Genomic DNA, 21,932 nt, shown 5'->3' on the forward strand with positions numbered 1-21,932 from the left:
GTAGGTCAGTGATAAAATCCGCAGAAATTATCTCCCATGGACGGGATGGGGTAGGAAGGGGATGCAGTAGCCCTGAGGGCTTCTCCCTTCTTGTCTTGGAACGCTGGCATACCGGGCAGGTATTGACATATTTTTCCACATCCTTGCAGATCTTGGGCCACCAGAAATCTCTTAGGATCAAATGCATGGTTTTAAATAGTCCGAAATGCCCTGCTGGCTTGCAGTCATGACACAGCCGAAGTGCCTTTTCCCTGCCCGGTCCTGGAGGGATGTAGACGTGATTTCTATAGCAGAGCAACCCATCCTTAAGTGAGAAGGGAAAATGTAGTCCTTGGCGAAGTTGATCTTGAGCCCAGGCATCCGCCTGTTGACTGGCCCTGATTTCCTGAGCACAAAGGGGCCCTGGAGTAGAGGAAGTAGATTCAATTGGAGTGGATTTGGTGTTTCCCACTGTGAGCGTGGCAAAGTTCTCGGGCTGCAGCAATTGGGATTCAAAGGTCTCTCTGCGCCCTGCAGCATACTCTGGTTTCCGTGATAGAGCATCTGCTTGCTTGGTCTGAGCTGGGGTTACATAATGGATCTGGAAGTCAAAACGCTCAAAGAATAAAGCCCAGCGTTGTTGCCTCTGATTTAACTTGCGGGCAGTTCTTAGATGTTCTAGATTCCGATGATCAGTATGGACCTCAATGGGAAATTTGGCCCCTTCTAACCAATGTCTCCAAGTTTCAAAGGCTGCTTTTATGGCCAAAAGTTCCTTTTCCCAGATAGTGTAATTTCTCTCTGGGGCTGTTAGTTGACGGGAGTAAAAGGCACAAGGGTGAAGATGATCTCCCACTGATTGCAAGAGTACAGCCCCAATTGCCACATCGGAGGCGTCAGCCTGCACAACAAAAGGGGTTTTAGGGTCTGGGTGCTGAAGGATTGGCTGGGACGTGAATAATTTCTTTAGTTGCTGAAACCCTTTCTCTGCTTGTTCCGTCCAGCGGAAAGGCTGTTTCCCACGGATGCAGCTGGTGATTGGATCAGACCAGTGGGCAAAGTCTGGAATGAACTTGCGGTAATAGTTTGCGAACCCCAAGAAACGCTGCACCTCTTTCTTGTTGGTTGGCGTCCGCCATTCCAATACTGCTGAAACCTTTGCCGGGTCCATGGAGAGCCCTAGTGGCGAGACACGGTATCCCAGAAAATCTACCTCTTATAGATCAAAGGCGCATTTTTCCAGCTTGGCATAAAGTCCATGATCCCGCAAACGTTGTAACACCATTTTGACGTGGTTCTCATGTTCTGTTTGTGATCTAGAAAACACCAAAAAATCGTCCAAGTAGATGATCAAGAACCGATCTAGATAATCCTGAAAGATATCATTGACAAAATGCTGGAACGTTGCGGGAGCTCCACATAATCCGTAATTCATGACCAGGGACTCGAATAATCCGAATTTAGTCTGGAAGGCGGTCTTCCACTCGTCCCCCTCCCTGATGCGAACTAAATTATAAGCCCCTCGAAGATCCAGCTTGGTGTAAACCTTGGCCCCTCGAAGCCGGTCTAATAGGTCCGAGATCAAAGGCAGGGGATAGCGGTTCCGCTTAGTGATATTGTTCAATGCCCTATAGTCCACCACCAAGCGTAGGTCCCCTGACTTCTTTTTCACAAACATCACTGGGGAAGCGGCTGGGGATTGAGAGGGTCTGATGAACCCCTTGCGGAGGTTTGACTCTATGAACTCCCTGAGAGCTTCTTGCTCTGGTTCAGTCAAGGAGTAGAGGTGTCCTCGCGGGATCGGGGGCCCCTCCACCAAGTCAATGGCACAGTCATAAGGCCTATGCGGGGGTAGTCTCTCGGCTTCTTTTTCGTTGAAAACATCCCAAAAGTCTGAGTATTTCTTGGGCAAGGTGATGATGGCTTCAGCGTCTGTGGCATGACAGACCTTGGCTACAAGACAATGATTTTGGCAATATTTAGAAGCAAACTGCAGTTCTCTGTTGGTCCAAGAGATGCTAGGGTCGTGGAGTGTCAGCCATGGGATTCCCAAAATCACAGGGAAGTGAGGAACCTCGGTAACGAAGAAAGAAATCTCTTCCATGTGTTCCCTTATCCACATTCTGGTGGGTTCAGACCATTGACTTACTGGGCCTGTCTTGAGGGGGCGGCCATCTATGGCTTGCACCACCCGGGTGTTCTTGAAATCGTGATATTGTAATCCCAGAGAGTCGGCATACTCTCTATCAATGAAATTGTTGGTGGCTCCTGAGTCTATCATGGCATGGATCATGACGGGTCCCTTTTTTGCTGACCACAAAGTGACCACTAGGAGAAATAGGACCCCGGTTGGCGGCTCTTGAGTGGGGTTTTTGACCGGGTTGGCGAGCCTCTCTACGCCCGGTCGCTGGCTTCCCCCGCCAGCTTTGCATCAGTCGCCTCGGACGTCTTCGTTTCCACGGAGGACGCCGCCGCCAGACGAGCGGCGGGCTTTCCTTTGGCTGGACACTCTCTGGCAAAGTGGCCCCCGTTTCCGCAGTACCAACAGAGGTTTAAACGTTGGCGGCGGGCCTTCTCGGCAACATCTAATCTGGGACGCACATTGCCCAACTGCATCGGCACCTCCTCGCTTCCTCTGGGGTATGGGGCTGGTGGCGGGGGTCTCCACACTGGACGCGGCTGGATGCCGGCGGGAGCGGGAGGTTTCGCTCCGGCTCTTCCACTCTGGCCTCGGATCCACTGCTTCCTGTTGGCAAGCATGACTTCAGCCCGTAAACATTGATCGATGAGTCTTTCAAGAGAGTTTGGAGGGTCCACCTTGGAGATTTCCTCCAACATCTCGATGTTGAGACCCTCCCGAAACTGTCCTCTGAGGGCTATGTCATTCCAGCCGGTGTTTTGGGCCAGCACTCGGAACTCGGCTATGTACTGGGACAAGGGCCTGTCCCCCTGGGAAAGGCGCCGGAGTTTGTGGCCGGCCGCCTCGAAATTGTCCTCGATCCCCCAAGTCGCCTTAAGATGATCTAAGAAGTTTTGCGCGGAACCTAGGTGTGGGGAGGCTTGATCGAACAGTGCCGTCGCCCAGTTGGCCGCTGGCCCGTCTAGGAGACTGTAAATCCACGCCACCTTGATGTCTTCTTGGGGAAACTCGGCATTACGGGCCTCTAGGTAAGCTTGGCATTGTCGACGGAAAACATGAACCTTGGAAGCCTCTCCAGAAAACTTGGTTGGCAACGCCAGGGCAGGGAGACGGGTTCCACGTTTCTTCAAGCCCCGTATTTCTCCCTCCTGCGTATGGAGCATATCACGGATTCTGTCCACTTCATCCTTGGCGATGGTGTAGCTGAGTGGTTGGTCACCCGGCCTGGCTCCGGTAGACATTCTGGTCTAGGTTAATTGGTGCTTAGGGTGGCGGAGTCAAACTGTCACGACCCAGGCTGCAGAGCACCAATAACCATACACAGAGACCAGAACCTATCTAATATCTTTATTGAGGAAATATATAAAGTTAATAAAAGCAAGTGTAGAAAATAGTTCAGAAGTAGACCTTTCAGGAAAGGTCAAAATTAGTCCAGGGAAACAATGTCCAATATGAAATATTAAGGTCCAAAGTTGTAATCCAGTAACCGAAACACTCACTTTGCCAAGCAAAGTGAGGGGAGATGACAAGGTCCTTTAGTCCATGAAACTTAAGCAAGGCTGGGAAATAAACTTGATTCTTGGAACACTAGGCTTGATTCAAGGCAACAAGAAACGAGGAGCAAGAACAGGATCCGTGGTAAATTCGTGGCGAGGTCCGGAAGGCAAGGCTGGGTCCGTGAAGCAAAACAGGGTCCTGGGAATCAAAGCAAGGCTGGAAACGGGAGCACGGGAGCAGCGTAGTCCACACACAACCTACTCCCGAAGCTGACGAATTGACTCCGCAAGATTCCTACGTGGGCAAAACACCTAAGTAGGGTCTCGTTTTCCCGCCAAAGGACAATTCTCTGGGGAACCAGAACCGAAAGCCATTCTCTGTGTCCAGATGCATGACTCCCTAAAGTTTCCCATGGGAAGCAGGCTTAATCAGCTGAATGCCTGGCGGCAATCCTAGCGCTTCTGCGAGACGCCTCCTGAGCGCCTTTCTGTTGTTTATAATAATCACGGCGAGAAAATGGGGGAGATTTTGGCTCAAGGCTTGTTTGGCAGACTTCTGGAAGGGAGATCTCCTGCAGGTGCAAGGGCTCCAGATCTGCCTGAGAAAGCTCCAATTCTGGCTGAAACGGTGGGAAACCTAAGTTTTCCTCCTCATCTGTCACAACAATGTTAGGAACGGGACTACATGGCCCATGAGTCATCACAGGCTGCAAAATGGACTCCAGGGGATGTAGTATATTATCCACAGACTGTACTTTGCATGCCCTTGGCCCAAGTTGTCTGATTTGTGGTACTGTAGATTCTGATGAACCTAATGCCCTCTTTCCCTATGTAAGAGCAAGAGATGATGAAACTTTCCTAATTATCCCCCACCTCATCCCATGCAGAATCTTAAGAAAGAAAGAAAACCTCAATTTACATTATAGTAGTCCCCACAATTTAGTTACTTTCAGAAGGAAAGCGATTTGTGGAGGAGTCACCTAGTAAACTCAGTCTGTAATAGGGCTATCTACAGTTACTTGAAAGTAAGAAGAGAGAAGCTAAGGCTCAGGGCCCGTCCAGACAGTACCTTTATCCCAAGAGCTCCTGCCACAAACAGGAGGGTGGCCAGACGCAATTCCCTGTAAACCCGGAAGTAATTGTTACAAAAGACAAAAAACGAGACATTTCCTGGTGCGGGAATAATCGTGTTTTTTAGCTGAATATCTGGATCTTCGCATGTCTGTATGTCCCTGCAATCAGAAATAATTACTTTTTTATCTGGGTTTGTTCTCAAGTTTTAGATATTTGTTGCTGATTGGTCTGTTCCTAAAAAGAAGGTGACACTTGAGCAGAAGGCAAAAACTTTGTCCTGGGAAGAGGAACTTTGTCTTTTACCTGTTTAATGAAGTTTGTGGCAGAAAAATGAAGTTCATGGGGTGCAACAAGTATTTTCACACTAAGTAGTACACAATGAAACAGGAACAGACACTTTCAAACCAGAAACAGAATGTCATCATTATTGTAATTAATCAGACCTTGTTATATGGTAATCTGTGCAGAAAGGTTTAATTGTGTACTTGTATGCCAGGAAACATCAGGATGATGTTGCCAGGTTATACATGTAGTTTCTTCATTGGGTGTATGCTGATAACATGGGTACAGTTTAGTAAATGTCAAAAAATTACTACTGGCTGTTGGGACATGGCTGTGCTGGAATGTAAATACTGAGAGCCAAAGTCATGCAGGTGGCTAATAGAAACAGACATGTATAATCCAGGAACAGCACCCTATTGTTCCATGCCACAGGTACACAATCAAATCTGTCTGGACAGATGTCTAGGCAGCCAGGCTCTAAAAAGTGTCAATGGTTCTGTTCCTGGCTTGAAAGTGTGTGTTCCTCTTTCATTGTTTGGTGCTGACTTGGGCAGAAGTGGTACTACCCCATTAGGTTTGTTTGTGTGACAGATACTTCATGAAATGTCTGGAGGGCACCGTTTTTCTGGCCAAGGTAAAGAACGGAATTTTTGTAGAGATCTGCATATCCGTATATCCGCATATCTGTATATCCACATCCCGGAGCTTTTTTAAAAAAAAAGCTGCCAAGGTTTTCAGCAGAAACACCCAAACTGAGGCTCAGTTGTATGTTATGTATTTGACACAGTGTGCTGAGCCCAATGTTGGCTTGCTATTAAGGTTTAGGATTTGTTAGGGTAATCTATTACTAAGATGCTCACATGGCTGAAACTGGCTTAAAAACAGTATAAAGTACAGTAGGCCTTTTTTGGATTATGAATAACATTATATATTGAGGGTGGGGAGTAGCACTTCTTTAACTTCCTTTGAAACTTACTAATTCAGTAGCTCTGTGTAAAAGATGGCCCCCATCAGATCCTGTATGCCATTGTATACAAAGAGAATACATTTGTATTTGGTGGAATCGCTGTCTTAGATATAAAGTTTCACTCATAGTCCAAATCTCTCTCCCCCCCCCCCCAGAGGAAATATGATCCCCTAAAGGGATATGCTTACAGACAACTGTTGTAAGCTTGTTTCCAGTCACACGGGGAAGCAAAGCCTGGTACTGTGTGCATTGCCCCATCCTGTTTCTTGGTAGCATTGGACTTGGAGAATGCTAGTGGAATGGGATACACTGCTGTTTTTATTAAATTGTGCTTCCAGATCCCACTGATGATTCTCTCGGACAACATTATTGTAAGGCATTGAACTCAAAATTGCAAGACTGGCAAAGTTACCCATGTGAATATGGACAACCATACATATGCAAAAAATATTTAAATGGTACAAAGCATGAAGGATTTGGTGAGTATCTGGCAAAATAATTCAGTCTATGGGACTTTTGTTCCTTGCTTTGGTTTTTAAAAGGGGGTCACATATACACTGCATTTTAATGCATCTTCGATTTAAGATAGCTGGGTTTTTGGGTTTATAAGATAGGATCAGAAATCCAGTTGAATGCAAGAATATTCAGTTGGAATCCTGGGTAGTTATAAATAAAAATCATAGTTCTGACTCCACTTATTTTTAAATTAACCTTTAAATGCAATAGCGCACCTAAGCACTTATGCACTTTTGCGTATGGTGAGGAGGATGACTAGGACACTAACCCATTGAAACGCTGTATTTTATGGCTGTTACGATACATCTTAAGTGTTAGCCATTTTAATGTAATTGTATCTTAATTGCTTTTAGGGCATATGTTGTAATGTTTTACTCATGTTTTAGTTTGCTATGTTTTATTGGATTGTTTTTTATTATTTTTGTCTCAAAGCTTAATTTTTTGTTATAAATTTACTGTTGTCACTGTGCATTATTTTGTATTATTTTGATGTGTTTGTACTGATTTGAAACATTGAATGTTTGCCTTTTCGTTTTGGGTCTGTAAACCACCCTGAGTACCTTCACGGAGAGAGGGCGGTTTAGAAATAAAATTTTACTATATATTATTATTATTATTATTATTAAGCATTTTTTATCATTCTGAGGCAAGTGGATGAGAGATTAGAAAAGAACCTTTGAGAGGTTAGAAGAATCATTTCTCCCTCACAGAGTTACAAAGTTGCTCAATTGCCAAAATCTTGAGCAGGAGGAAGGATTTTAAGCTTCCTGTGAAACTGACATGGCTTATTTCTGCAGAAGGGAAGCATTCCTACAGTCTGCAGCGCTTAATGGCAATCAGCAAGCTCTGTTGTTGTCCTGCTCTTTTCTACATCTGACTCAAAAAAGATGAAAGTGCCCTTGCTGTGTGCTTGGAGCTCAGGGTAAACATTTGAGCTTCCAGATTGTTATCCCGTGTTTTAGGTGATGAGTATAAGTAATTTAAAAAATACACGTTGAGTTGCAGTGGGACATAACTTCACACATTTTTACTGTTCATCCAGCTGTAACCTGTAAACCCATTATGGAAACAGAGATTTCCTGCTGTCTGCTGTCAGATATTTTTCTGTGTACCCTTTGGTTTTGACCATGTGATGTTGGTGGTTTTTTTCCATTCTTGATTTTTCCTTTGGGAGATTAGTTAAAGCTTGGCTTCAAAGCATGTCCATCTAACATGCATTTAAAATAATTATTGTTAAACACTGCTCGAAGTTTATTTCTAATATATTGACTATTAATTTAAAGTAATAGATAACATGTTGACATTAAGTTGTCTATTGCCACCCATCACCACTATACTCGATATTCTGGAGCCCCCCAGTGGCGCAGTGGGTTAAACCCCTGTGCTGGCCGGACTGATGACTTGAAGGTTGGGTTGCTGACCTGAAAGTTTCCAGTTTGAATGCAACCTGGAAAGAGCGTGGATGAGCTCCCTCTATCAGCTCCAGCTCCATGTGGGGACATGAGAGAAGCCTCCCACAAGGATGGTAAAAACATCAAAACATCCAAGCGTCGCTTGGGCAACGTCCTTGCAGACAGCCAGTTCTGTCACACCAGAAGTGACTTGCAGTTTCTCAAGTCGCTCCTGACACACACAAAAAAAAACTCCTGATATTTTTACGCAGTTTTGAATATTTAAGATATCCATTCTGGAGCAAATCCTGAGACTCATAAATGCAGTCTGTGCAAGCTAAAGACTTTCCAAATTTACCATCATGAAACACTGTTTGCCTCCTAATACAGCAATTTGCAGTAGTAAATAACACAGAGAATATTGATCTCTGATATTTACATCAGAGAGGATCTCCAACTTCAACTTGTTCAGCAATAGCAAATTGGGGATCTCAATTAAACTGTTAGGATCCCTGATCTGTAGTATCTCAGATGTACATAGATCATGGCATGCCACAATTAATTTCCTTAACCACCATTTTTCTCCTGGTTTCATTTTGGTGGACTTGGAGACCCAAAATCATTTTAAAAGAAAGGAGGGCCTCCAAGCCTGATGTCAGCTCTTTCCTATTGGAGCAAATGACTGATGCTTATTTGTACGGAAGGAGCCTCCGGTGGCGCAGTAGCTTAAACCCTTGTGCCGGCAAAACCGATGACTTGAAGGCTGGGTTGCTGACCTGAAGGTTGCCAGTTCAAATCCAACCTGGGGAGAGTGCGGATGAGCTCTCTCTATCAGCTCCAGCTCCATGCGGGGATATGAGAGAAGCCTCCCACAAGGATGGTAAAACATCAAAACATCCGGGTGTCCTCTGGGCAACGTCCTTGCAGACGGCCAACTCTCTCAGTCCAGAAACAACTTTCAGTTTCTCAAGCTGCTCCTGACACAAAAAAATTGTATGGAAGATTGGTAATAATGAAGAATGCATTGTTAGCAGTCATGTTTTAAATGCTTAAAGAAACTTGAAGTTAGCATCCCTTTAGATATATACGTAAATAAATACATGGCTCTAAATAAAGTTGGGATTACCAATAGGCATCTGACATTCTTCCAATGCATTCCCCCTTAATGTGTGTTCATACATACATTTTGTTTTATTTCATTTAAATATGTGTTTTAATACATACAAATACTTATTTTAATATGTATTTTAGCAAAAACTTTATCTGAACATTCCAATTTTGAAAGTCATGTAACAGTAGTGTATCATTATTATTATTATTATTATTATTATTATTATTATTATTATTATTATGCTAATTTAACCTTGTTTTATGTTTCAATTAAAAGATTCATGGAAATTTTATCCTACTGACTGTGATTATAACTGGTATCCACATAATCGTTTCTGCTATAAACTACATAAAGAAGAAAAGACCTGGGATGAAGCTTTACTCTCCTGCCAGGATTATAATAGCACTCTCATTAACATAGCCTCTTTAGCTGATACAGAGATGCTCATTAACTTCCTTGAATATGGTGAGTTTTTGTAATTAGGCCATATTAAACACATTATGTTTAAAGTGCAGTTTGTATTATAATGGTAGTACAAGTGTGTGGTGGGGCCTAAATACCCTAAAGACACTATATCCCATCTGATCTTGGAAGTTAATCAGGGTCTGGCCTGTTTAGTACTTGGATGGAAAGCTTCTGTAAATACACCTGGCTCAAGATGTAGAGAACTAAACCACATTGGATAGAGGAGCATCAGTCAATTACACAATTAGAAAAAAAAATCTGTTTCTGGTTTGAGAGTATTATTTCATGTTTAATTATGTGGTACTTACTTTGAAAGTAGTTGTTGTACTCCAGAAACATCATTTTTGAATTGGTTGGGACTCTAATAAGATATTTGAAAAACTGTAACAAAATGTGCTGCAGGATGTCTCACAAAAACAAAGTTTTTGCAGTTTAATAAACTTTTTCCATGTTTTTATGACAGAACCAATTTAGAAATGACATTTATAACCCAGGAACAAAAATTGTGTTACATTGTGTTATTAATAAAAAAACATACCTTAAACATAGGAAAACTAACTAGACGAACCCGTGAATTGGCAAATGCCTTTAAAAGTCACAAATTTGACTGGCTTGTCACCAAGAGACAAAATGGAATGGTGGTCAAGCCAGGGACATTGACGAAGGATACAAGCTGTGCTATCATGGCACTAACACAAAAAGAAATGGAGTGGTTATCATCGCAAGCTCACACCTCTGCAACAAAGTCAATGAAGTCAACAGGTTGAATGATTGTATAGTGACTATGAAAATAACATCCGACAACATGACTACCCATATCATCTCATGCTACGCAACACAGACTGGCTGCGCTGATACTGCTGGATGCATGCTTGTCGCTAATTCCACCCTCAGAGCATATCATCCTCAGAGAAGACTTAAATGGCCATGTAGGACAACAGTAGGATGGCTATGCACAATATCACAGAGGAAATGGCCTTGGTACTCAAAACGTAGATGGGCAAAGAATACTGGACTGTGTAAAAGCCCATAACTTGGCCATAGCTAACATTTCCTGTAGGAAGCAAGACTACGGTGGTATAGCCATGTCATGAGAAGAGAACCAACCTCAGCAACACAAACAGCACTACATTTGGAGATTACAGGAAGACAACTACGTGGACAACCAAAGAAAAGGTGGATGGACATCATCAATGAAGACATGCGTGCTGCCAACCTGAGACCTGAGAATGCCTAGAACAAAACTGTGTGGAAATGACAGTCACAATGCTAACTCCTCCCTTGGGAAAATAGTTTAGAAAGAAGAAGATTGATTAAAAAATGATTATGACTTCAGTTTTGACAAGAAGTCATGGGGTTCTTCTGTACTATAACAGTAATATATGAAGAGCCAGCATATCTAGATCCTATTTAGTCACGTGTCCACCACGATTGCCAGGGTGCCTGAAGATGAGCATTTGCTGTTGTTACCTATCAGTGTGATCAAATATGAAAAAATGTTTAGAGCAGCAAGATTCAGTTGGCTCCAAATCATTAAAGCATTGAACATTTACCTCTACAGCTAAGTTGTTGAGAGATGACACTGATACACTATCTACGATAAAGGGAAACTTTTGCAGTGGAAAAGAAAATTGGTTGAATAGACCAAAGAAAGAATACTGTGACTAAGGACATGAGATGAACTCTCTGGACCAGACCAAAAGGCTGCTTATTTTTCATTTTGGATAGCCAAAGAGATGTGTTGTCAAAGGCTTTCATGGCCAGAATCACAGGGGTGTTGTGTCTTTTCCGGGCTGTATGGCCATGTTCCAGAAATATACCTCACAACCTCTGAGGATGCCTGCCATGGATGTGGGCAAAACATCAGGAGATAATGCTTCTGGAACATGGCCATACAGCCCGGAAAACACAACAACCCAGCCAAACAGATGCCTATTAGAAACCCACAGGGAGGATATTACTGTAGTTACTTATACAGCCAACCATCCAAATTTGCGGATTTTAATTTGTGGTCTGCCATCAGTACTGGAGAAAGCATGTATCCATCATGGTTGGCAACTACCTGTAGCCTTATCCCTATATTTTTAAATTAACCCTTAAAATCCTTTCAGGTTGGACTTCAATACATATTTTATATTTCATAATCTTAACAATGGATTGTTTGAAGAATGGCTTCTTTTATCTATCCTGATGGAGCCCCTGGTGGCACAGTGGGTTAAACACTTGTGCTGGCAGGACTGCTGATCAACAGGTCGGCGGTTCAAGTCGGGGGAGAGCAGGTGAGCTCCCTCTTTCAGCTCCAGCTTCCCAGTCGGGGACATGAGAGGAGGCTCCCACAAGGATGGTAAAACATCAAACATCCGGGCATCCCCTGAGCAATGTCCTTGCAGATGGCCAATTCTCTCACATCAGAAGTGACTTGCAGTTTCTCAAGTCACTCCGGACATGAAAAAATCTATCCTGATTCTTCCCATCATTCAGCCTCAGTAGATGTTTTCATCAAGCATTAAATTGTGTCTCTGACTTGGGGGGTCAAAGAATATCCACAGCTGACTAAAATTAGAAAAACTCCTTTTGGATTATGATGCTATTACTTACAGATTCACATAGTCCTGATCTTAAAATGACTTTAATTGTTACTGCAGAAAACATAACAGAAACTTGGATTGGACTGAATAGTAACAAGATCCCAGTTGAGTTTGAATGGTCTGATGGCTCTTCGGTCACCTTCACTTACTGGCACAAACAAGAGCCGAATGTTGACCAGAGAGAAAGCCAACTTTGCGTTTCAGCTCAGCAGAATGTATGTTTCCTTTTTTAAAACTTTTCCTTTCAAATAAGCATATTCTCATTTTTTTCTGTCTTGTATTTGTTGTATGAGTCCCCTATTGGGTGAGAAGGAGGGATACAAATACTGTAATAAATAAATAAATATTACCAGTACAACAAATATTAACAATACAACAAATGGTCTGATATGTATATGTGTATTTCCCTCCAGTGCCTCAAAAATAAAATGTAAGCAGAATAGCTCTGCTTACCTGGCATTCCTATTAAAGTTGTAGAGCAGGATTGGCACTGTACAAACAACCATTAAGAGTGAAACAATATTCCTCTACAGCTTCCATTCCTATTCAGTGTTGAAATGAAAGTATATAATGATAGCATATTCATGTACCAGAATTCAGTTCTTTTATTACAAAACTTTTTAATAGGTCTGAAAATACAGCTTAGGGGGTCACATACAGCAAGCATTTACTTAATGAAGCAGAAACTACTTGTGTACGAAACAGTAGGAGACTCTGTGGGAGGGTGATCTGAAACTTGTAACAGCCCGCACAGTTTCCCATAATGTTCCAAATCTTTTTCTTTCCATATTCATATGAGTGCTATTAGGCTTTTCTGAAGGTATTTAAGCTAATTGTGCGTGCATGTGTTGTTTTTGTTTTTAATAGGAGGGACGTTGGAAAGTTAAGAGTTGTAAAGATAAATACTTTTATATTTGTAAAAGAGCAGGAACTGCTGGAAATCACATTTCTGAACTAGAATCAAGCTGTCCAGAGGTATGTTTGATATAAACAGTTATGTCTTGTTCAAAACTTTAAATATTGGAATAGTTCCAATGCCTCAGGAGCCCCCGGTGGCACAGTGGATTAAACCACTGAGCTGCTGAACTTGCTGATGGAAAGGTCGGCGGTTCAAATCCAGGGAGTGGGGTGAGCTCCCACTGTTAGCCCCAGCTTCTGCTAACCTAGCAGTTCGAAAACCTACAAATGTGAGTAGATCAATAGGTACCGCTCCAGTGGGAAGGTCATGGTTCTCCATACAGTCATGCCGGCCACATGACCTTGGAGGTGTTTACGGACAACACTGGCTCTTTGGCTCAGAAATGGAGATAAGCACCAACCTGCAGAGTCAGACACGACTAGACTTAACGTCAGGGGAAAACCTTTACCTTTAACTTTACCTCCCATGTCTCTTGGAGCTGACCTGATGGTGGAATTGAAATGTTCAGGGAGAATAGTGAGGAATCGCCTTTCTCCCTATTGTACTGCCTGTTGGATTACAAGGACTAATTGAATTGATACATGGACTAATTGAATTATTGGTGTCAAACTGACACAGAAAGCTGAGTATATGGTATCTCTGTATATAGATTGGAACACTTCAGGCACTATTCCTCAAGCTTTTTTTCACTTGCTTTTTCAACAGTTCTAACATTCCTGTATCTTTCTACATCAAAAGCGTTGTAGACCATCTGTGTAAATAGTAGTAAAAAGAATGCTCCTTCTCATGGATTTTACAGAATGTCAGGGCAGATAACATCTTTTTTTTTCTTTGACATGCTGAATAGACTTTTTAACACCCTGCACTAAAATCCATTCAAAAATGAAGAAGACCTACTGACTAATGGTTACTGATTATTACATTTCTTCTTTGGAATATTGATTGCTTTTGTCCATTTTATTTGAGAAACTAGTCATTATATCACAACAGTTATTCAAGGACAAACCTGAACAATTGTGAGGTGCAAACTTGTTAAAACATGAGAGAAGTAGGGCCTTTCCTAACAGCCATATAACCCAGAATATCAAGGCAGAAATCCCAGGATATCTGCTTTGAACTGGAATATATGGCAGTGTGGACTCAGATATCCCAGTTCAAAGTAGACATTGTGGGATTTTCTGCCTTGATATTCTGGGATATAGGGCTATGTGGAAGGGCCCATAATTAGCTTAATTGTACTAAAATGGTCAAGCACTGAGAAACATTAGGGGCCCTTCCACACAGCCCTATAACCCAGAATATCAAGGCAGAAAATCCCACTATCCTTGTTATTCTGGTTTATATGCCTTGTTATTCTGGGTTATATGACTGTGTGGAACGGCCCTAAAACAGCTGTTGTCATTGAACTCTCTCAAACTGAATCTAAACTGTTCCATATCCCAGGATCTGATCTAAGATGATCTGCTTTGAACTGGATTATATAAATCTACACTGCCAGATAATCTGGGATAATCTGGTATCAGATCCTGGGATATAGGACAGCGTAGATCCAGCCTCAGAAATAATAAAGGCTGCTTGCAGTCTTGTTTATGCACACTTAGGATTCTTCTACACTATATACAATCCGGATTATCTGCTTTGAACTGGATTATGTGGCAGTGTAGACTCATATAATCCAGTTCATCTGGATTACTTTCTCTGATAATTCAGTATCTGATCCTGGATTGTCTGCTTTGAACTGGATTATGTGGCAGTGCAGGCTCATATAATCCAATTCAAAGCAGTGTCTGGGATCAGATATTGGATTATATAGCAGTACAGATCCAGTCTTATTTGGGAGTAAACTACATAGAATACACGAAAGGCACTTTCATTGTTTTTGTAAAAGTCTTTGTAAATGATGTTTCAGGCTGGATCTTCACTGCCCTATATCCCGGTATCTGATCTCAGATTATCTGGCAGTGTAGACTCATATAACCCAGTTCAAAGCAGGTAACCTGGGATCAGATCCTGGAATATGTGTCAAGGACAGAACGCCACAAGGTTCAAGATAACAGAGTTTATTGGATTACAGAACTCAAAAATGCCCGTAAAATACAAGGGCCAGGCAGTATTAGCCTTTAGGAGCAAAAAGGGGCAAGGAAAAACGTTCAAAAGATAAACCGGATTAAACCGGAGTTTAATCCGGGTAAAAACAAACTGCTTGCTTCAGCCTGGGGATAAACAAAACAAAAGCCGAGGAACAAAAGATACAGAAGAATGCAACTAATTGGCAGCAGATTCCTCTCTGCTGCCAACACTGTGCTTAGAGTAACTTGCGTCGCTCCCACACACACAGCAGACAGGATTTCCAACACGAACAGATCAGCCAAGGATTGTAGCAGTAGAGTAGACCCAGTTCCTTTCCGTAGATCAAAGCCAGAAGCAGACGTTTGTAGATTCCAAGTCCAAGAAGGGGGGAAGACAAGCCGTGGTCAGTTCAGTCCGAGTTTTCAAAGCAGGAGATGGCGTCCGTCAAGAAGATGACGGAAGGTCAAGGTCTCAGCACAGGAAAACACACCAGTCTTCAGGAAAGCGTCCCACACAGATCCCAAGCGTTCGTCCAGATTACCTTGCCCAACGCAATTTGCAATTGCTCCCAAGCCCCATTTTATGCCAGTTACAAATCCTCATCACTGTCAGCTGTCCTCCTTAACCCGGGCGTTTCCTCATCACTTTCCTCATCAGAGCTGGAACACCTCTGACTACGCCCCACAGCATCTCCAGCTGTGGATCCCGTCCCATCCCTCCAGCTAAGCCATGGGTCTAATCCTGAAGGTCCCCATTCATCTTCTATCCCATCATGACCAGTGGCACCCAATTCCTCCCTTACCCGAGTCCAATCCATCTCATCCTCCTCCGAGCTAACCAGCCCCTCCTCCATTCTCTCCGTAAACCCCTCAAAAGACTCTTCGTCCGATGGTGCTGCAAAAATGTCTCGCAGTCTTTTTCTTTCTCGCTCCTTGAGAGTATCTGACTCTCGAGGAGTCTTACGCCCACGTCTGTCAGTAACAGAGCCATGAGGCTCAATCATAACACTATCCCCTCTCACAAAGGCCTCCTCCCCCGATGGCGGAGAAGTGGCAGTGATACCCTCCGCTATAGCACCACGACGACTAGAGGTATCTAGTTTCAACAGCGAACGATGAAAGACTGGATGGACCTTTAAACTAGACGGTAAACGCAAACGAAACGCAACGGAAGAAATCTTTTTAACGATAGGAAAGGGACCCAAATATCGAGGCGCAAACTTTCCCCCAGCCTGTTTAATATGTTTGGAAGATAACCACACCAAATCCCCTTCTTCCAACTCCTCCCCTGCCTGCCTGTGGCGGTCAGCCTGAGTCTTTTGCGTTGCCTTAGCTTCCAACAGTAAGCGACGGGCAACATCATGCAAAGCAGCCATTTCCGAAGAGCGGTATACAGGGTCCGAAGAGACCACATTGGTCGACGGCGCCACACCTCCCCGTGGGTGAAAACCATAAGTTAGCTCAAATGGCGTATGCTGACTAGACGTGTGCACCGCATTATTGTAAGCGAACTCCGCCACCGGTAACCACTTCACCCAAGCCGTGGGTTGATCTAAACAAAAACAACGCAAATACTGCTCTAAGAGCCCATTAACCCGTTCCGACTGTCCATCCGTCTGCGGATGAAAGGCTGAAGAAACGTTTAACTTAGTCCCTAAGCACTCATGGAAATGTTTCCAAAAGCGTGACACAAATTGCGGAGCCCTATCTGAAATAATCACCTCGGGTGCTCCGTGCAAACGATAGATGTGCTTAGTAAATAGTAAGGCCAACGTAGGGGCCGCCGGAATGGTTGAACAAGGAATAAAATGAGCCAGTTTGCTAAATAAATCCACCACCACCCAAATACAAGTATAACCCCCAGACTTAGGCAAATCTGAAATAAAATCCATGGAAATGATTTGCCATGGCCTCTCCGGAACAGGTAGAGACGACAGCAACCCTCTAGGGCGCCCAACAGGCGTCTTACTCTGCTGGCAAACGGCGCAGCTGTCACAAAAGCGCAGAATGTCTTGCCGCATCTTTGGCCACCAGTAGCTCCTGGTGATAAGCTGTACGGTCTTGAACCTGCCAAAGTGCCCAGCCATGGGTTCGTCATGGTGGGCTCTAATCACCTCCAACCTGAGGGCCCCCACTGGTACGTAGACCTGCCCCCTGCGTACCAATACTCCGTCTTGATCTTGTAGATGCGGCAGTATTGTACGGTTACCTGCTGATAGCAGCATCAGTTGCTCCTGAGTCCACACATCATCCCTCTGAGCCTCAAGGATCTGGTCATGTAACCCAAGCTCATTATCTACAACACATAGAGAGGCAGTAGGCAAGATGGTCTGACATACTACCTGCTCATTGGTCTTAAACTCCGGCTTGCGGGATAAAGCATCGGCCCGCAAGTTTGCCTTCCCCTCCACGAACTGCACCTTGAAGTTAAACCTGGAGAAAAACAAAGCCCATCGGATTTGACGCTGGTTTAACTTCTTTGCTGTTTGTAAGTGCTCTAAATTCTTGTGATCAGATCTGACCACGATCTGGTGCCGTGCCCCTTCAAGCCAGTGCCGCCACACCTCAAACGCCACCTTAATCGCCAACAACTCCTTCTCCCATATGGTATAGTTCTGCTCGAAGGGTGTTAGTTGCCGCGAGTAAAATCCACAGGGACGCAAGGTCCCTGAGGAATCCTTCTGAGACAATACAGCCCCCAACGCGTAGCTAGAAGCGTCCGCTTCTACCACGAACGGTTTGTCAACATCAGGATGTGTTAGTATGTTATCCGATTGAAAACTAGACTTAAGTTGTAGAAACGCATCGTGAGCTTCCCGCCCCCACACAAATGGCTGTTTCTTACGCAGGAGCTGCGTCAAAGGTACCGTAAGCTTTGCAAAATTCGGAATAAACTCCCGGTAGTAATTAGCAAAACCTAAGAACCTTTATACATCCTTCTTAGTCTTTAGCTCCTGCCATGAGTTGACGGCGTCGACCTTATGTGGATCCATTTTAAGTTCCCTACCTGACACTACATGACCTAGGAATTCCACTTCAGGCACATGAAAGACGCACTTGGAAGCCTTGGCGAAAAGCCCATTAGCCCGCAGACGGTGCAGAACCTGCTTGACATGTTGACGATGTTCTTTCTCGTCCTTAGAAAAAATCAAGATATCATCCAAATAAATCACTAAAAATTGGTCAATTAGGTCCCTGAACACATCGTTCATGAACCTCTGGAAGACCGCAGGAGCGTTGCAAAGTCCGAAAGGCATGACTCGGAACTCGTGGCATCCGAAACAGGTGTTAAATGCCGTCTTCCATTCATCCCCTTCCCGTATACGGATTAAGTTATATGCCCCCCGCAGGTCAAGCTTGGTAAAGACCTTAGCCCCTTGCACCCTTGATAACAGTTCCGAGATTAAAGGTAGCGGGTACCTATCCCGAATGGTGTATTTGTTTAGGATCCGATAGTCGCAGACCAGCCTAAGTTCCCCAGTCTTTTTGGCTACAAAGAATACTGGTGCCGCAGTTGGAGAGCTAGATGGGCGAATAAACCCCTTGGCTAAATTTTCATCTAGAAACTCCCGCAAAGCTTGCCTTTCCGGTACAGTCAAGGCATACAGCCTTCCTGCTGGCAATTTCGCACCTTCTGCTAACTTGATGGCGCAATCATATGGCCTGTGCGGTGGTAATTTGTCCGCTTCTCTTTTACAAAATACATCAGAGAACTCCCCATACTCAGCAGGCACTCCCTCCATATCAGATTGAGTAACATTCAGAGTGCAACAATCCTGCCTCTTTAAGATCACTTTACGTGTCGCCCAATCTACTTGTGGGTTTACTACAGCTAGCCAATCCATCCCCAGGATCACATCATATCTAGGCAAGCTCGTAATATCCCACACAAACGTTCCCGTTACTCCCTGCACCTCCCACATTACTGCTGAGGTTTCATGGTTAACCACCCCAGTCTCCAGCAGTCTCCCATCTGCTCCTTCCACCCACACGTCACATGCCTTGCGCACTCTAGGAATGCCATGCTTCTTAGCAAACTCAATATCTACATAAGAGACCGTAGCCCCTGAGTCCAGCAGTGCCAAAGTAGAAACAAGTTCCCTTCCCCCAACAGATAATGTAATGGGTACGAAAACATGCTTCCTCCCCTCAGTTGACTGCTTGAGGAGCCCTAGTGCGTTGGACTCACGTCGCACTAGGGCTGGCCTTTTCCCGAAAGCTGAGAAGGTTTCACATTACAGTTTTTGGCAAAATGCCCCGCATTCCCACAGTACAAACACAACCCCAGCTGCCTCCTACGGCTCTTTTCCTCTGTAGACAGCTTTTTAAAGACCCCAAGCTCCATAGGCTCTTCCCCCATCACCACAGGTGCCCTGGTAATATGCATGGGTGGCGCACACATTGCTTTCGAGTGTTTACGAGCCTCGAACCTTGCGTCTAAATGCAGCACCTTAGCTACTAAGGCGTCCCAATTTTCAGCCGGCTCCAAGCGTGCTAATTCATCCTGGAGCATATCACTTAACCCGGCAGTAAATAAAAGCATGAATGCATTTTCCCCCCAATCCAGCTGGTGGCGATACAAGTTAAACTTATTTAAGTAATCCAAAACAGTCCCCTTTCCCTGTTTCAACCGATACAGAGCCCACCCAGCATTCTCCGTGCGGAGAGGATCCCCAAAAGTGTCAGTTAATAACTTTTTGAAATTATTCAAATTGTCCTTGACTGGGTCATTTCCCAAAATTAAATTAGTGGCCCATTGTCCTGCGGGACCGGTCAACAAACTCAAAATAAATGCCACCTTGCTAGTGTCTGTAGGAAAAGCATGAGCACTGAGCTGGGAAAAATAAAGCTCCACTTGTGCCAAAAAGGTTGGCAACTTGCACCTGGTTCCGTCAAAGCGTTCAGGAGTCAAAACATGTCCTTTCACAGCATGAGCTGCTTGGCTGACGGTAAAAGCCGTTTGTAATTGGTCAAATTTGGCCCTTAACTCCTCCATCGTCTTCCTGACGGGTTTATTGCTGCAATAAACTTTTTATGGGCGTTGGGCAATCTGTCAAGGACAGAACGCCACAAGGTTCAAGATAACAGAGTTTATTGGATTACAGAACTCAAAAATGCCCGTAAAATACAATGGCCAGGCAGTATTAGCCTTTAGGAGCAAAAAGGGGCAAGGAAAAACGTTCAAAAGATAAACCGGATTAAACCGGAGTTTAATCCGGGTAAAAACAAACAGCTTGCTTCAGCCTGGGGATAAACAAAACAAAAGCCGAGGAACAAAAGATACAGAAGAATGCAACTAATTGGCAGCAGATTCCTCTCTGCTGCCAACACTGTGCTTAGAGTAACTTGCGTCGCTCCCACACACACAGCAGACAGGATTTCCAACACGAACAGATCAGCCAAGGATTGTAGCAGTAGAGTAGACCCAGTTCCTTTCCGTAGATCAAAGCCAGAAGCAGACGTTTGTAGATTCCAAGTCCAAGAAGGGGGGAAGACAAGCCGTGGTCAGTTCAGTCCGAGTTTTCAAAGCAGGAGATGGCGTCCGTCAAGAAGACGACGGAAGGTCAAGGTCTCAGCACAGGAAAACACACCAGTCTTCAGGAAAGCGTCCCACACAGATCCCAAGCGTTCGTCCAGATTACCTTGCCCAATGCAATTTGCAATTGCTCCCAAGCCCCATTTTATGCCAGTTACAAATCCTCATCACTGTCAGCTGTCCTCCTTAACCCGGGCGTTTCCTCATCACTTTCCTCATCAGAGCTGGAACACCTCTGACTACGCCCCACAGCATCTCCAGCTGTGGATCCCATCCCATCCCTCCAGCTAAGCCATGGGTCTAATCCTGAAGGTCCCCATTCATCTTCTATCCCATCATGACCAGTGGCACCCAATTCCTCCCTTACCCGAGTCCAATCCATCTCATCCTCCTCCGAGCTAACCAGCCCCTCCTCCATTCTCTCCGTAAACCCCTCAAAAGACTCTTCGTCCGATGGTGCTGCAAAAATGTCTCGCAGTCTTTTTCTTTCTCGCTCCTCGAGAGTATCTGACTCTCGAGGAGTCTTACGCCCACGTCTGTCAGTAACAGAGCCATGAGGCTCAATCATAACAATATGGGGCAGTGTAGATCTAGAGTGATAAGGAATGGAACAAGTATTCTATTCCTTATTTCTTTTTGTTTAAAATATGCCAGGGTCGGGCATCAGTTGTGGATTCAGATGTCACAATAAGCCATTGTTTTAAAAAGCTGTAATTCATAGCAACAAAAGTGCTGTGTCTCTTTCACTTTGGATCAAGTATCTGTCTTACTGAAAATATTCCTCCATTGATAATTAATTTTTTCATAATATTACATAGATGTTCATGTAATTAATGCATAAGATTATATTTCATACAGAATACAACAACTGCTTGTATTTAAATATGAGCAGATAACCACTGAAAAATTCAGTTTAATTTTAACATCTGTGAATCAGGTTTATATTCCTTCTCCCCCCCCCCCCCCCGCACCAATTGTGACTGATGAAATGCACATTTCTTGCTGCCCCTTCATTCATAGCATGTGGGTGATTTGTTCTTGGCTTGAGGCATATATGCTTGCAAAGCTGTCTTGTCTCCTTTGTGTTTATATTTTTTATCATTCCAATAATTCTGACAAACTGATGATTCCATATCTTTCTTCGACATTGCGGCAAAGTGCTCATTCCTCAGCTGGCCATATGCCATGTTTTTTTATGACTAATTCAATGACTTTTTTTTTTCTTTGCCCTCCTAATCTATAAACTGCTAACAGAGGGCAAATGTTTTGTTACTAAGGTCAAATTCCTTAAGCTAGCTGTCTAAACACTAACCAGTGATTGTCTAAGCAGTTTGCCTAAGCCAGTTTTTGGAAGGGTATTATGGAGCTGTCAGATGCTCCATGAAGAAGAAGGAAAGAA

General features: G+C 44.0%; 1 protein-coding gene across 3 annotated transcripts in view; it reads left to right on the plus strand.

Annotated features, from left to right (window-relative positions):
- pla2r1 (phospholipase A2 receptor 1) overlaps window positions 1–21,932 on the plus strand; it is an 82,141-nt gene that overhangs the window by 11,890 nt on the left and 48,319 nt on the right. For all 3 annotated transcript variants that reach the window (XM_062965303.1, XM_062965298.1, XM_062965309.1), the window contains exons 6-9: window positions 6,277–6,417; window positions 9,233–9,421; window positions 12,067–12,224; window positions 12,877–12,984. In XM_062965303.1, the coding sequence (XP_062821373.1) occupies window positions 6,277–6,417; window positions 9,233–9,421; window positions 12,067–12,224; window positions 12,877–12,984 (596 nt within the window). The remainder of the gene's footprint in view (window positions 1–6,276; window positions 6,418–9,232; window positions 9,422–12,066; window positions 12,225–12,876; window positions 12,985–21,932) is intronic.

Source organism: Anolis carolinensis, chromosome 1 (assembly GCF_035594765.1).
Source record: "Anolis carolinensis isolate JA03-04 chromosome 1, rAnoCar3.1.pri, whole genome shotgun sequence".
Lineage (NCBI taxonomy): Eukaryota > Metazoa > Chordata > Lepidosauria > Squamata > Dactyloidae > Anolis > Anolis carolinensis.